Source organism: Fulmarus glacialis, unplaced genomic scaffold (genome assembly GCF_000690835.1).
Source record: "Fulmarus glacialis isolate BGI_N327 unplaced genomic scaffold, ASM69083v1 scaffold3154, whole genome shotgun sequence".
NCBI classification, from domain to species: Eukaryota; Metazoa; Chordata; class Aves; order Procellariiformes; family Procellariidae; genus Fulmarus; species Fulmarus glacialis.
The window spans coordinates 1-14,522 of NW_009208471.1; the positions used below are offsets into that span (position 1 = coordinate 1).

General features: G+C 37.3%; 1 protein-coding gene across 1 annotated transcript; it reads left to right on the top strand.

Moving 5' to 3' along the window:
• Positions 1 to 72: 72 nt before the first annotated feature.
• Positions 73 to 13,122, top strand: LMLN (leishmanolysin-like (metallopeptidase M8 family); the record flags this gene model as incomplete). The annotated part of the gene is made up of 15 exons (XM_009576473.1): positions 73 to 103; positions 795 to 877; positions 1,354 to 1,471; positions 2,329 to 2,507; positions 3,160 to 3,265; positions 3,522 to 3,616; positions 4,461 to 4,578; positions 5,559 to 5,666; positions 7,329 to 7,405; positions 8,038 to 8,148; positions 8,897 to 9,029; positions 9,620 to 9,779; positions 10,531 to 10,661; positions 11,396 to 11,606; positions 13,028 to 13,122. Coding segments are annotated over 15 exons (1,756 nt in total), but the record flags the coding sequence as incomplete, so codon positions are not given.
• Between the last annotated feature and the right edge of the window lie 1,400 nt (positions 13,123 to 14,522).

Consider the following 14,522-nt stretch of genomic DNA (forward strand, 5'->3'; position numbering starts at 1 on the left):
CCCCCCCCATCTGAGAATGGAAATCCTGTTAATTAAAGCTTGTTTGTTTTGTTCTGTTTTGTTTAAATATAGTTTGCTACCTGAGAAAAGACACCTTATAAAGGTATGTCATACTTGCTTCCCTCTTTTGTTTGCACATATTTTATTATGTGGATGAAGTTAAGGCTTTGCCAATTCAAAGCCTTTAATTACCGGTAATTTCATATCCTGTAGTCAGGGAAACCAAGGCTTTGTGTACAAGTTATGCCTCAGTTCCAAATACTTCTGATGTTCTGTTGAATGTTGTTTGACAGGTGCTTGCTATATCCCAATGTGCAAAGATCTGGTGAGCGATATGTTTAGAGTTTTTAAAGGGTTTTTTGCACCATTAAGAATATTTTAAGTATCTCTCCTGGCTTCTTTTGAGATACAGTGCAAGTAAGGAGTAAAAGAGAGTACAGCAGTCAGGCTTGAGGATTGCAGGGAGACAGGGGCTCCAGGGAAATTTGTGATGGACAGTTCCCAGTGACCAGTAAGTTCAGGGCTGAAATAATTTCCGCCTCTTTAAAGCTGTACATTCAAATTAATACTGGCTCCCTTCTCATTTTGTCATTCCAATAACAAAACGTGGGAATACTGAAACAAAATATTTCCTAAATATATTGATAACAATTGAACTTCTTAGGAAGTCTGGATTTCTGCTATTCTTCTATACCGCAGCATCTAGCAAGTTTCATGTAACTTGGTAGTTAATGCTTATAAGGTGACTTACGTCTGCACTGCTACTGGGTGACTTTTATTTTTGTTCTATTTAGAACAAACTTTTTCCACAAGCTATATCTTATTTGGAGAAGACATTTCAAGTGCGCAAATCCACGGGTACTATATTACTAAGCAGGTATGTTAAAGTTTGTTGAAAATCACTTGCTATATTTGATATTTAACACTGTGTTGTATAGCCTTTAAAATAAGAATAGAATAAGAGTCTGAGAAATGCCCTCCTGAATCAGACCAGTGACCCATCTGGCCCAGTGGCCGTAGCAGATGCTATTTAGGGAGCATACACAAATCTGCCAACCTTCCGTGATCAGCATCTACATTTGTAGTGTCGCAGATTTTAAAGGGTGTACATGCTGCCTGTTTCCTTTTACATGTACCCCCACGTATGAACCTGTTCCTAATCTCTCTTTGAACCTGTGGATACTCCATTAACGACTGGAAGCATTATGTCTTCCAGAGCAGGGTAACTAACATTCTCACTGTGGAAGTTACATTAAATACCTGTATTACAGTGTTGTTGGGTGCTGTAAGACTATTCTACAGTTTCTTTTTAATTATAAAATAGTGCTGACTGTCTTTCATGTTTGATTGAAGGCAATGTGCGACAAACCAATATTTAAGGAGGAAAGCTGACCCTCACAGATACTGCCTAGGAGCCTGCGCAGACCATACAAGATGCGGGCCAGTTATAGTTCCTGAGAAACACCTCCAGGTAAGCTAAGCCATCCAAGTGCTTCTTAACCTTTGAAATATTATTGTTTGTGGAAATCAGTAAAAAAGTTAATATCACTAACTGTGCATAAGTGACCTGTTTGCGGGAGATCACTAAGTTTGAGTGACAGAATAGACCAACTTGAGTTAGTGGGAGTTTCTTTAGTTTATGCTGTTGAACCAAAAGTCAAGTAAAACTGGACTGTTTACTGTTCTCTAAGCCTGTGTTATAACGAACTGTACATTGATGAGATTCAAAGCTTGTTAAATTGCTACTAGTCACTTCATTATTCACCTTGGTCAATGAGTCAGATTTTCACAGAATTAATAATAAGTTTTGATTTTTTGGAAGACCTTATTTGAAGAGGTTATCCACTGAACCAGCAGCACGGTGCAGGAAATGCTTCTAACTTGTTTTCTTGCATGAATTTTTGATTCCCCTACAGTATGTGATCAGTAGATTTCTTTCCTTCTCTTAGCCTGAAGATTCAACTACAGTATTAAAAATGTACCAGATCACACGTGAAATGCAGTTGCTACTTATGTATACTATTTCTGTGAGCCAAAAATTTTTTTAATTTGTAGGAAATAAAGGGTGCTCATTTTGGGATATCTAGCTTGGCAGGCTCTTTTTCTCAAAAGCTGCCACCTTCCTGGTGTCTAACAAATCAAAAGAGCTAGTAATTTGAAAGTTACTCCTTGGCTCTGGTTTTGTTTACTGTCTTCATAGGGCGTTTTCTCATCTTCTGCTGTCTTACAATGGGATTTATTCTTGACTTCAAGCTAATTGAATTTTGTCATGCAAAATTTTGGCCATAGCTAAACTATTTTACCTGTTCCATTTGAACGTTGTCAAAGCAATGCAGGGTGTGCAATGAGAGTGGATGGCACTGGGGACCCACTGGCTTACCTGACCACGAAGGCGTTCGAGATGCTGACTTTGTACTTTACGTTAGTGCTCTCACTACTGAAAGGTGTGGCCATGAAAATATCATTGCATATGCAGCCTACTGCCAGCTGGAAGCTGAAACGGACAGGCAAGTATTCCCGCTGGTACAAACTCTTTTTTTAATTAAACTTTCAAGTTTTTTAATTGTTGAGATGGAGAGTTTAATTGTTTGCCTGTCTTGTATAGTATAGCAAAGTAGAAGTCATTATTAAAATAGACAAGCACTGTATTTATGTAAAACCACAAAACAATCAAATAGTGCTTAACTTGCAAAGCTGAGGCATTTAATTCAAAGCTAATCCTCCATTGTTATTGCCTAAAATTTCAAGATCCTGCTTCTGTTGAAGTGAATGTCATACTTTCACAAATTTAAAGGAGGATGCAAATGGGCCCTACTTATGTGCCTTTTGTTTCTAGTTCAGTTGCAGTCATTGTAACAGACACTTTGTGCCCCTATAGTGTCTTACCTAAAATTCAACTCTCCTATACTGTTGTCACTAACACCTGTGCAGAATACTGAATATAGAGATTGATCCTGTCCCACCCCTCCCCATTTCAACAGCAAACTAGTCACTGTATTGTTAACAGACTATTTATTAATGATCGGGGAAGTTGTTTGGAAGGACTTATTTTTACATTAGTCTCCATTTTCTTTTAAATCTTTTGCCTCTTCAAGTGAATATGATTTGAGTTTGCTAGTATTTTATTGAAAACAGTTTAATGTTAAAACTGTCTTCCAGGCCGATAGCAGGATATGCTAACTTGTGTCCAAATATGATTTCAACGCAAGCTCAGGAATTCATTGGCATGTTGTCTACAGTGAAACATGAGATTATCCATGCACTGGTAAGGGATGATGTTATAAAACATGTTTCCCTGAAATTTGTGCCTGCTTCCTTGCATACCACCGGCTTGTTGCAAGAGAAGGATGGTTGGTGGAGGAAAGCTCTTGCTTTGCCTCCCTCAATTTGTACGTTAGTTGTCCTGAGGTGCGGTATTTCCAATGTATCTGCTGTGGAAGTGGTAACTCTTTCATGGCATTTGGCTTTGTATGTGAACGTCTTACCAAAGGTTTCTGCGTGCTTGGTTTTTTAACTTGAAGGGTTTCTCTGCTGGACTGTTTGCGTTTTATCGTGATGATGATGGAAAACCTTTGACAACAAGATATGCAGATGGACTCCCTCCTTTTAATGAAAGGTATTTTATTTTTTTGGACCTCTTGGTATTCCCATTGAAGGATGTTTTCACATTGCCTTTTTAGGATGTATTCTTGCCTGTTGAAAATCCAACTTGATTGCATTATTAGAATGCTTTGCCTTTATTATATTCAAACATTGGTGTGGGGTGGTTTTTTAGTCTGTCTTTACATTGGCATTAAGCACTTACGTTACAAACATTACAAACTAAGGCAGGATTTCATTTATCAGGAGGCTTGAAGTTAAGCATTAAAATTACCCATGCTTAAATTTCAATGCTTGCTAAACACCTTATTAAATTGAGACTTGTATTTTCTGTAGTCTGTCTAATGTCAGTGCAGTTCATGTTTTAAGACATGTATCATTCAAGGTTTATAATTATGCAGAACTGACAATGTGTGTAGTCTGCTGCATGGTTTTTCTGACTTGTTATTGAATGAACAGTTTGCATTTTTTTTCTTCATTTAGTTGATATTGTAGAAATGTTCTTCTAGGGGTTTTTTGGAGGTTGAAGGGTAGAGAGCTTTTGGTTTTGTTCACCTTCCTTTTTACAATAGCAATTCTGAGGATTTTTGTTTCATTTCTTAAACTTTTGGTAACTGTAGAAAATACGTCTTGAGTCTACAGACATCTTTTTAATAATCTTACTTTGGCTTATTGAATCAAGTTGTGTATGTAATGAACGCCTATCTTGCAAAGGAGAAATGTTGCGTAATAAATTTAAACTTCAGAAAGTATGAGGAAGTATAGAGATTATTCATGATTCTGTTTCTTATGGAGATAAATCTTTGCACAGTAGCGTGTATTTGTGGGAAAGATTTGTAATCAAAACATTCTTCTTACAGTCTAGGTTTGTATCAGTGGAGCAATAAAGTCGTTCATAAAGCCGTGAGGTTATGGGACATACGTGGTGGCAAAATGCTGCGCCATGCTGTTTATCTTCTGATAACACCTCGTGTAGTTGTAAGTGTGGATTAACTTAAACTTTTACACTTTGTATGCCAAGCTTTCCATCAGTTACCATCACATTCTCGAGTCCTAAATATTTCTTATTCTTTTAGAAGTAATAACCTAACATTGAATACCATTTTCCTGAAAGTATGGCCCAAAGGCTATGCGATTAAGACACTATAATTAGTTGAGAGGGTGTATCCAAAGTAAAGTGGAAAATGGTTGACAGACAGTATGAAATAAACTGACATAGTAAGAGACAATGAAGGTTAAGCAAAAATGATGTTGAATAGATTCCTTAATCCTACTCTTTAGGTGTTTTCCTACAGACTTAGACACCTAATATTCCTGTTGCCTTAACAGATAGTGTTGTCAATGCTTTTCTCATGTTTAAAAAGAAATTCCTCAAGTATTCTTTGAAATCTTTCTTGCTTCCCACGCCTCTGACTCTCCTGCCCACTCCCAACAGAACATATGCTTAAGTGTAATAAACTGGTATTGGAAATAAGTTACAGTGTTAATCACATTTGGCCACACTGGCAAAGGCTCCTGACCATAAGACCACAGCATTGTTGTGATGCCTCTTAAGATTTTCAAACATTTTGCAGAAAACACTTTCCCGTCCAAAACTAGTTGACATGTACATAAGCAGGGTTGTAGTGTTCCTACACTGTTTGGGGGTTTTTGCTGGGTTTTTTTATATGGTCTTTAGTGTGTGCGTGCTATTCTCAGCTAATTCTGTTGCTGTTTTATTCTTGTAAACTTCCATAATTTATTTCCAGGAGATAAGTAGACAGATTGTTAGGCTTGGTGTTGGGGTACTTGCTGGCTTAGTCAGCCTCTGAGTAGAAGTGTTTTACATTCGGAGGAAAACAAGATGGTAGAAAAAGAAATGCTGAAATACTTTTAAAAGATAATTCAAGGAGATTAGGACTGCATATGGGTATCGGTCTCAATATTTTGAGAGTTACGTTGAAATGTTTTCTTTCTAGGAAGAAGCTCGAAAACATTTTAATTGTCCAATTCTAGAGGGAATGGAGCTTGAAAATCAAGGTGGCATGGGTACTGAGCTCAATCACTGGGAGAAGAGATTGTTGGAGGTTAGTGCTGATATTAGGAGTGGAGGGGGATGTGGGAATGTCTGCTCCCTCTGCCTGTATTTTTAGGTTTTTAGTGGTACCTACTGGAGCCTTGAAAAACCTCATTGAAATATATCACAAACAGTACTAAACTACAAATACTTAAATGTCCATTTTCTAGATAAATCTATCTCTTTACTTTATTGCTAAGCCTCTGAGTATGAGTTTGAGATAAGCTGATTACTAAAACAACTACATGTCTTTTACTTTTGTCTGCCATTTACCCTTTTGAGAAGGTATGCTCCCCTTTTAGGGGAAAGGGCATATTTCTTTGAGTGAATTCAACTTTGTCACCCTCTGCTTCTTATACACCAAATATTTGATCGTTCTGTCCATTCATTATCTTGACTTCATCTTTATTCATGTGCCCTGGGGTTAGCTTTTGCCATCTCTACTCCAGAACTTCATCTGATCAAGGAAACACTTATTTCCCTCCTGACATTTAAACTTATTTTTATTTATAACTTTGTGTTGTGTGATATTTTGGGCAGAGATACACTTTGTAGTTATTTTTGTATGCAGTGAGGTAAACAAGAAGTGAAACGCTTCAGGTCAGACCTTTTTGTGGAAGTAATCTTGAAAAATACGTATTTCTTGAGACCGAAATTGTTAGCTTTTCCTGCTTTTCGGTAACGTTTGGTGTGGAACAGTAGCTTAAAGCCAACTGGAAAGACTGCCATTAGAATGAGGATAATTCTAAGGATTGAATAGGATTAAGAAAAAGGAAATAATTACTAGTTTCCTTTACACCTTTCCAGAGAAAGTTTGTGTCTGGAAGTAACCCATATAGTTTGGTTTTGGTCTTGATCCAACTCTCATTAAGTATTGTAGAGGTAGCAAATTTGGCGCTAATAAATCTGCTAGTGATAACTCCTCCTAACCACACTAGTGGAGAGGGAATGCTGGAAAACTACATGTTTTGAAGAAATAATAGAAATGAGATGAAGTTCAGTAATAGAAATCCCAGAGTTGTGTAATTAAGGGTGAGTGACTTTTGCTGGAAGTCTGAAGTTTATCGGTTTTAAATGACTGAACAGACATGGGTGTTACAATTGCCAGTTATAAGGTAATTAGGAAACTCCAAGGTGACTGGAGTTGCTCTTTGAGGATGGTGTGAACTTTCTTATTTTTAAATGAGATGGAAATTTCCACTGCCACACTAATAAAGCTTCCTTTAGAGTGTTGCGTTCCTTTAGTCATGTGTCCTGTGCACCTCCCTCCTGAAAAGGACTACCAGAAATTCTAGGAAAATTAAAAAACAGTCTTACACGAGACCTTGGCTTTCAGCTTACCAAAAGGAGACAGAAGGGAGGGGGGTGATTGCTACACATAAATATGCTAGAAGAAGGAAGAGTTTTATTTTACCTGAAGAAAAACGAGTACACATTGGTCTTGAATAAGGTTTAGCTGGAATTTGGAATGAGGCTTCTGACTTCTAGAATCCTGAAGCTTTGTAGGGTGGAGTGGGGAACGGAGTTGCACTTTTGATCCCTTTTATGAAAGAGGTTGGGATTTGATTGTCAATAGTTAGAAGGGACTAGAAATAAAATGCTTTTTCATAGGAAGCATTTTCTTACAGTAATGATTTTCAGTGGCTTGCTAATAGTAACTGGTAACTTTCAGAATGAAGCAATGACTGGATCCCATACACAAAATCGAGTCTTTTCCAGGATCACCTTAGCATTAATGGAAGACACAGGGTAAGAATTAATAAGAATGGGGTGGTTTTTTGGTTCATTTGTGTTCGGTTTTCATTGTACTTGATTTTATTTGGAACTGATGCACTTGTGCTTATCCATCTGCAACACAGTAGATAATCGGCATAATTAGCATTACATTAGACAAGAAGTTATACCTTGTGTGTTTCCTAGTATGTATTTTTCTTCATGTATTTCAAAACCCATCCATTCTTAATCTAGCCTTAAAAAAAAATGCATTGCAAAGCATAGTACTGTTTGTAGTGTCTGTTTACTTTTTTTCTTAATATAAGTCTTCTCTCAGTTGCATGCAGTACATATTATTTTTTCAGCTCTTCTTGCAGATAGAAAGCATAAATTGTCTAAAATTTTATCTTTCTGTATGCATTGTTCCTTTGCAGATCATGATGCATTGCTGTTGAACAAATAAGCAATAAAATTTTCTTTTAGTTCGTTGTAACTTGAAAATAGTGAAACTGTAATATATTTTGCTATAGGCAGAAGGGGATGCAGTTTCCCTTTTTCTTCATTTAAAGACCTTAAGGCATAGTATGAAGTTCTTTGAACTGATGTTTTATTAATCAGAACACTAATTTTTGAAGTAACTATATTCTCATTTCAAAATACCTTTACAGCTGGTATAAAGCAAATTATAGCATGGCAGAGAAATTAGATTGGGGACGCAATAAAGGCTGTGACTTTGTGATGAAGAGCTGTAAATTCTGGATCGACCAAAAGAGACAAAAGTAAGAATACAGTCTTTTTAAAAAAAATAAAGAGGAAACCCTGATGCTTGTTTACATTTGTCCTTCAAATGCAACTCAATAAAAAGAAGTAGAGGTAGATACAGATTAACAAGGAATGCTGTCCTAAGTGCCTTCAGAATGCACCCAAGAAGGAGCACACCGAATGTATTAAGAGCAGAACATTCCCACCCCATAAATACAGAGCCAAACATCTTAAGGTTTTGAATGCATTTACACTATAAGAGGGCTATGCTTTAGAGAGGAGGGGAGGGACTTGATCTAAAAGTGTTTGCTTTCTTATTTTGCCCCTTGTAATTGGAAATGCAGCCTGTGTCATTTTGCATTACTGGATTGTACTTAAAGCAACAGAAGAAGATGATAACCATCTTCAAAACAAAGCCTTACTTGTTTGTTCATTACAATACTCATAAATTTCTAGGACACAGCTGCATAGCGGGCCTCTTTTGCTTGTATGTTTTTTTTTTTTTTTAAAGTTTACAAAGCAATGCCATTAAAACTAAACAGGTGAGTGCATTGTAACTTTGTTTGCTGGGCTGATATTCTTTACATTGGAAAGGTCATAACCAGACAAATAACAATAATTAGCCTCCAGAGAAGAAGTCGGTGCTTCTTTGTGTGATTGACCAAGTGTGGGGGAGAGTGGGAACAGACAGTCTTGACAGACTGCTTAGTTAAAAAAGCAGTTAAAGTGATCTAATGTGATTTATATTATTTTTTTTTCTTTGAGGAGGCAATTAATCAGTCCATACTGCGACACTTTGAGGAGTAATCCTTTGCAGTTAACCTGCAGGCAGGACCAAAGAGCAGTAGCAGTGTGCAATTTGCAGAAGTTTCCAAAGCAGTTACCTCAGGAATATCAGGTATCATGTATCTTACTTTACCAAATAACTAAGTGTTTTCATTCTTGTACTTTGTGGCCAGGTGATTCTATTTGTTTCATTTTTTTCTTCTGAACTAGTAGATGAGAGTAGATATTGTGAAAAATGTCTGCTTATTTTATTATAAGGAGTCTGGAGGCTGAAAAAAAGCCTTGTGATCTTAATAAAACAATAAGGATGTTGCTTGGCCATCTAACCAAATATCAGGTGGAAACATTGCTGTGTAACAGAAGTCCCCCAGAATGTTTTGTCTGACGTATTTCTTCACCCCTCTGCTGCCTTGTGTCGCTGCGTGCTAAGAAATTTGTTCTGTTTTATCCCAGAGAATAATATGATTGCAAAGGGGGGGAAGGGGTGGGAAGTGGTAAATGCAAATGTGAATCTCTCTGCATTATTTAAGTATTCTTAAATACTTCTGGTTCATCTTGTTCATGGGTATTGTAAGTTGCTGTTAATAGCATTCCCGAGTGGTAATAGCTGGTGTTCTTACAGCTGTAGTGATTGGTTCTATTTAAAAAAAGTTGTACGCTTGTCTTTGTGCAAACTGCTTCACTGCCTATTTTGTTTTGCAGTATTTTGACAGTCTTAATGGAGTGCCAGCAGAAGAATTACCTTATTATGGTGGCTCAGTAGAAATTGCTGACTATTGTCCCTTTAGTCAAGAATTCAGCTGGCATTTAAGTGGTGAATTTCAGCGCAGCTCAGACTGTAGAATAATTGAAAACCAACCAGGTCAGTTTCCAGGACTTCGATATGGTATTTAAGAGACTGCATTTGTTAATCTGGAATGGGCTTGCTATATACCCAAACTAATTGGATGTGAAATTAGTTTTACATTACTAGCTGTGTAAAAGCTGTGCTGGAGTAAGAAGCACAGCACAACTACCTTGTACACCTAGGAAGCAAACACTTGCATCCAATACAAGAATTGCATGAGAGCTGAACAGAAATTAACCCCCAATGATCCAAATATAAGACAAAGGGTGGGGTGGGTGGGTTAGTTGGTTGGTTTTTCAGTCTCTGAAAAATAATTCCACTTTCCACCTTTGTAGTTTTTTGTTCAAGGCAAGGAGCTTTGCGAATTACCAAAACATGGGCTTGTCTCCTAGGGTAGCGCATGAATGTTCAGTATTGCGGAGCTTCAGAATGCTGTAGGATTCTGTGCAGTTGTCTCAAAAACAAATAAACACCCTCTGCCCTCAAGCCAGCAATGACAGCCGGCACTCCCTGGGGGCAAACATATCCACATGGTTCTGATGGAAAGTACTTGCCTTTTTTTTTTTTTTTTTTAATTAATCTTGGGTTTCTTCCCACCTTGTATTCAATATCAATTCCCAAATTGATAATGATTAATGGTCTGAAAGGTTCCAAAAGTAAACCTTGAATTGCATGTGGAGACATTGACTACTTATAGCATATTAAGTTGACGTGGACTTTCTGTTCTCCTAGTAAGTTGCAGTTCAGTATATTCTTTCTACCTTAGATCCTACAAAAAACTATGGTGCAGAGAAATACGGACCAAACTCTGTATGTCTTATTCAGAAATCTGCTTTTGTCATGGAACAGTGCAGGAGGAAACTCAGTTACCCTGACTGGGGTAGTGGATGTTATCAAGTAAGTATGTGTTGGGGTTTTATCTTTATTTTTTTAAAATAACACTAAAGGGAAAAGTCAGGCATAAAATATCAGCTGTGACTGTTAGAACTTTGCACCTGGATGCTGTACATGATCTTCTCTGCCTTAAATCACTAGATTATATGACATGCTTTGAAAATAAGTATCTTCTAACCATAAGCCTATAGTTTAGATCACGCATCAAGTTAAGTGTGTGACCACTGGGATGGCTTGTGTGTTACTTCCAGCCTTGCTAGGGACTTCATCTGTCTTACCCCGTGACACTTTCTCCACAGCTAAATAGGAATAGTTATATTGGAATCTTCTGTTGTTGAAGCTTAATGTTAATTAGTCACTCTGATTTTTCAAAGGTGGAAAGCACTGTGCACGTCACTTATTTTTCATTATCCTCCCTCTCTTCAGGACTATCTCACTGAAGGTGTCACTTTCAACAACAGCACAACTCTAAAAAAGTAGTCATTAGCAGAAGCCGAATTTTACTTGTTCTCAGTTGATAATCTCCATAATTGCATGAAAAGAGTACTGTCAGTGCTTTAAAGCATTCTTGAACCAAATAGGCGCTCTGAGTGCATTAAAATACTTGCAGTTAATCTATGCTCTAATACCAGGTGTTTACTGAATGTAGTATTTACTTACTGAAAAAGCCTCCAAACCCCAAAACATATTTCTGATAAATCATAATACAGACTTGACTTTTATTCTTTTATTTTAAGGTTTCTTGTTCTCCACAAGGGCTGCATGTTTGGGTCAAGGACACTGCGTACTTGTGCAGCCGCTCAGGTCAGGTATTAACTGTGAGCATTCAGATGAATGGCTGGATACATGTTGGGAACTTGATTTGCCCAGCCTGTTCGGTCTTCTGTGACTCCTGTCCCCCAGAGCGGGATCCTCCAGCTTCTAACTTAACAAGAGCTGCACCAATCGGTAGGTTGCCTTATTTGCTGAAGTGAAACTTAATATTAAACGTCTGAAAACTCTAAAGGTTTGTGTCAGCTCTGACTGTCGGGGAACAGGAAAGGAGAGCCATGGCCTGGCTATTCTAAGATTCTAGGCATAGGCGTTAAAGGAAGATGGCAAACGTGCCCTGCTTTTTGCTGTGCAGTCGTGCAGGATAGTGGCTAACATAGGAGAAATGTGTCTAAAACGTAACTACTTCATGTCATGTCTCCTTCTGGTAATCGCCCCAGAAATCTAGCTTTAGCCTAGCAACTTACCAGAAAATCTGATCGGTGTTTTGAAGGCCGTATCACTATTATAACCTTCAAAATTATCACCTTGGTGGAAAGTGAGTTCTCACTTGTATAACTTCCCATTGACAGAGTTAATGCTGTAATCCAGAACATGAAAGATAGGTGTCAGTTTGCTTTCTGAGGGAGGAAGAAAGCTTAATTCACTATCAGTTAATGTTTTGTCAAGAACAGATGGCTTTCTAAAAAGCCAATTGATGAAAGAGAACAGTCTTTACAGTATTTTGCACTAACGGCTTATTTTTAAGCCTTTAACCAATTATTTAATTGTTGGATGTGCTGTCTCTATTGCAGTTTTCAAGGAAAAAAAAAACTTGTTCTGTTTACCTGCACACTCAATTCTTTTTTCAAAGTGGTGCACTTGGGTTAGTGTGTACCATTTCAAATAGTTTCATTTTGTCTCAGAGATAGCAACATTTCAGTGGTTAGTGGAATGAGTCTTATAGGTTAGAATTTAGAATGAGAAAGCTGTGACCTAGGAGATTCACATCTTCTTCTAGCATCTATTTGAATTCATGCTTCGTGTGTATATATAAAAAAAGGTTTTTATCTGTCCAAGTTTACGTTTGTGTCTGTGGTTTTCTTAAGCCTCATGGCTGTGTGATTACCTACCATACGGACAAATGTATTGGGTTTTATACATATGATTCATGTATTGGGTTTTCCCTCTCCTCTTTTTTTTTTTTTTTTTTCCTCTTCAGCTTGGTGTTTTGTGTCTTGGGTTTTTATATGACTTACAGCCATACAGATAAAAAGTACTAATAAAACAATCTTTTGAGAGTCTGTGATTTCAAAATGCTGCTTCTTGCCAGTCATGCCATAGGGAACTTCCTGCTCTTCTTTTGCGATACCGATCAATTTTTCTCATTTGTTCTCCTAATTGCTATTAGTGAAGGAATGCAGAAATTTATTTAATTGTAAAGGGAGTAATCATGTTATTTGGTTGGTTTGAATTCCTAGCCTTGAAAGCTAGAATAAATCAGTGCAGATTACTGCAAATATGTTTTTGCTCTTTGGTGTTTTTTAGTGTTCTGTTATTTTATCTTCTCTTTAAATATAAAATTTATAAGCTTTATGGTGTTTTGTTTTTTATTTTAGACTTATGCTCCTGCTCATCTAGCCTGGTTGTAACCCTTTGGCTATTGATGGCTAACTTAATTCCCCTGCTAACAGGATTATTTCTCTGCGCATAGAGTTAAGCATGGGGCAAGAAGATGTTCCAAGATGACATACCATCATGTTGCACTCCTTATTGTGGAGCATGGAGTTTTTTGTCTCTGCAGGCAGCTGTCTTCTGCTGAACTTCATCTCTCCTGGCAAGTATTGGTGCAGACAGTAGTCAGGGAGGCACTGACAAAAGCAGCCAGAATTTGAGAGGAGGAAAATTTACCTTGTCATCTCAATAAGTGCCAGTATTTTCCTGAATTGCAACCTTTGGGTCTTTTTGACGCAGTAACAAGATCCACTATGCCAACTGTATTAGACTACCTGGCAACTTGGTCAAGATTTGAAATGAGAACTCTTCTGTAATAGAACTGAGGGTTGTTTTTTTGTTATGTCCTCTGTGTGACTCGTAGCAAAGCATCCTCAAATTGCAAATATACCTCAGTGGTTTAGTCAAAAGCCATGTAAAAATCAGTTGTCATCACTGCTAATAACCCAGGCCTAAACAGGTGTGGGAATTTGTTTGTTTGTTTTGTCAATTCTTACAGTTTGTCGGGGGAAGAAATAGAATGGGATAGACCAGTGGTTGGCAATTGTCTCCACAACTGGATTCTGCAGCTTTTGAGGCTTTTCAGAATTCATACTAGTTCGCGATAAAGCAGCCAATTCTTGGGGTTCACTTAAACCTTCTGAGATGCACAAAGTGTAATTTCAGCCTGGTAACCAAGACAACTCTCTAGAAATCCCATCCTCGTTTAGCATGTGCCAGTTCCACTGTGAAATTTAATACATAAAATGTTTGAATATTCTCAGAGTAATTTGCTAGGCAAATGCATTTCAGTACTGACACCCAGTCTATAAAATTGGGATAGGATTTCTGATTATTTTTAATTTTGTTATTTGTTTCTGAAATAATGGCATTATTATTTTTCAAATAGTATGAACATAAATGCTGCTGTTCTCACTTTTTGTTGAAGGGCAAACCAGTAGCAATGGCAGCTATAATCTTACAGGACTATATTGACTTATCCAGACCAAAAACTATATTGAATGTGAGAAAAAAAAAAAAGCAAATCTGTCTTTTTTCCTTCCCCCCCCCCCCCCTTTTTTCTTGGACATATAAATACTATTGATTATGGATTATTTGAGTATTTTTAATAAGTTAAGAATCAGACATTTTGAACCACACAATGGCACACCATGGTACAAAATTAATCACGTGATGGATAAAATATGTAAGAGGAAGGAAATGAGCAAAATCTGTCTAGCTAAGGACAGCTGCTCTATAGGACACTTGTAAGGATGGGGTTTTTTTGTTTCTGACTCTATAATGTGTTACAAATAATCCTGTTTGGAGTAAAAGAAACTCTTACGTGGTCCAAACCGTTGTGTGTCCTGTTAGAATAGTTTTCATTCTTGGAAAAGTGTT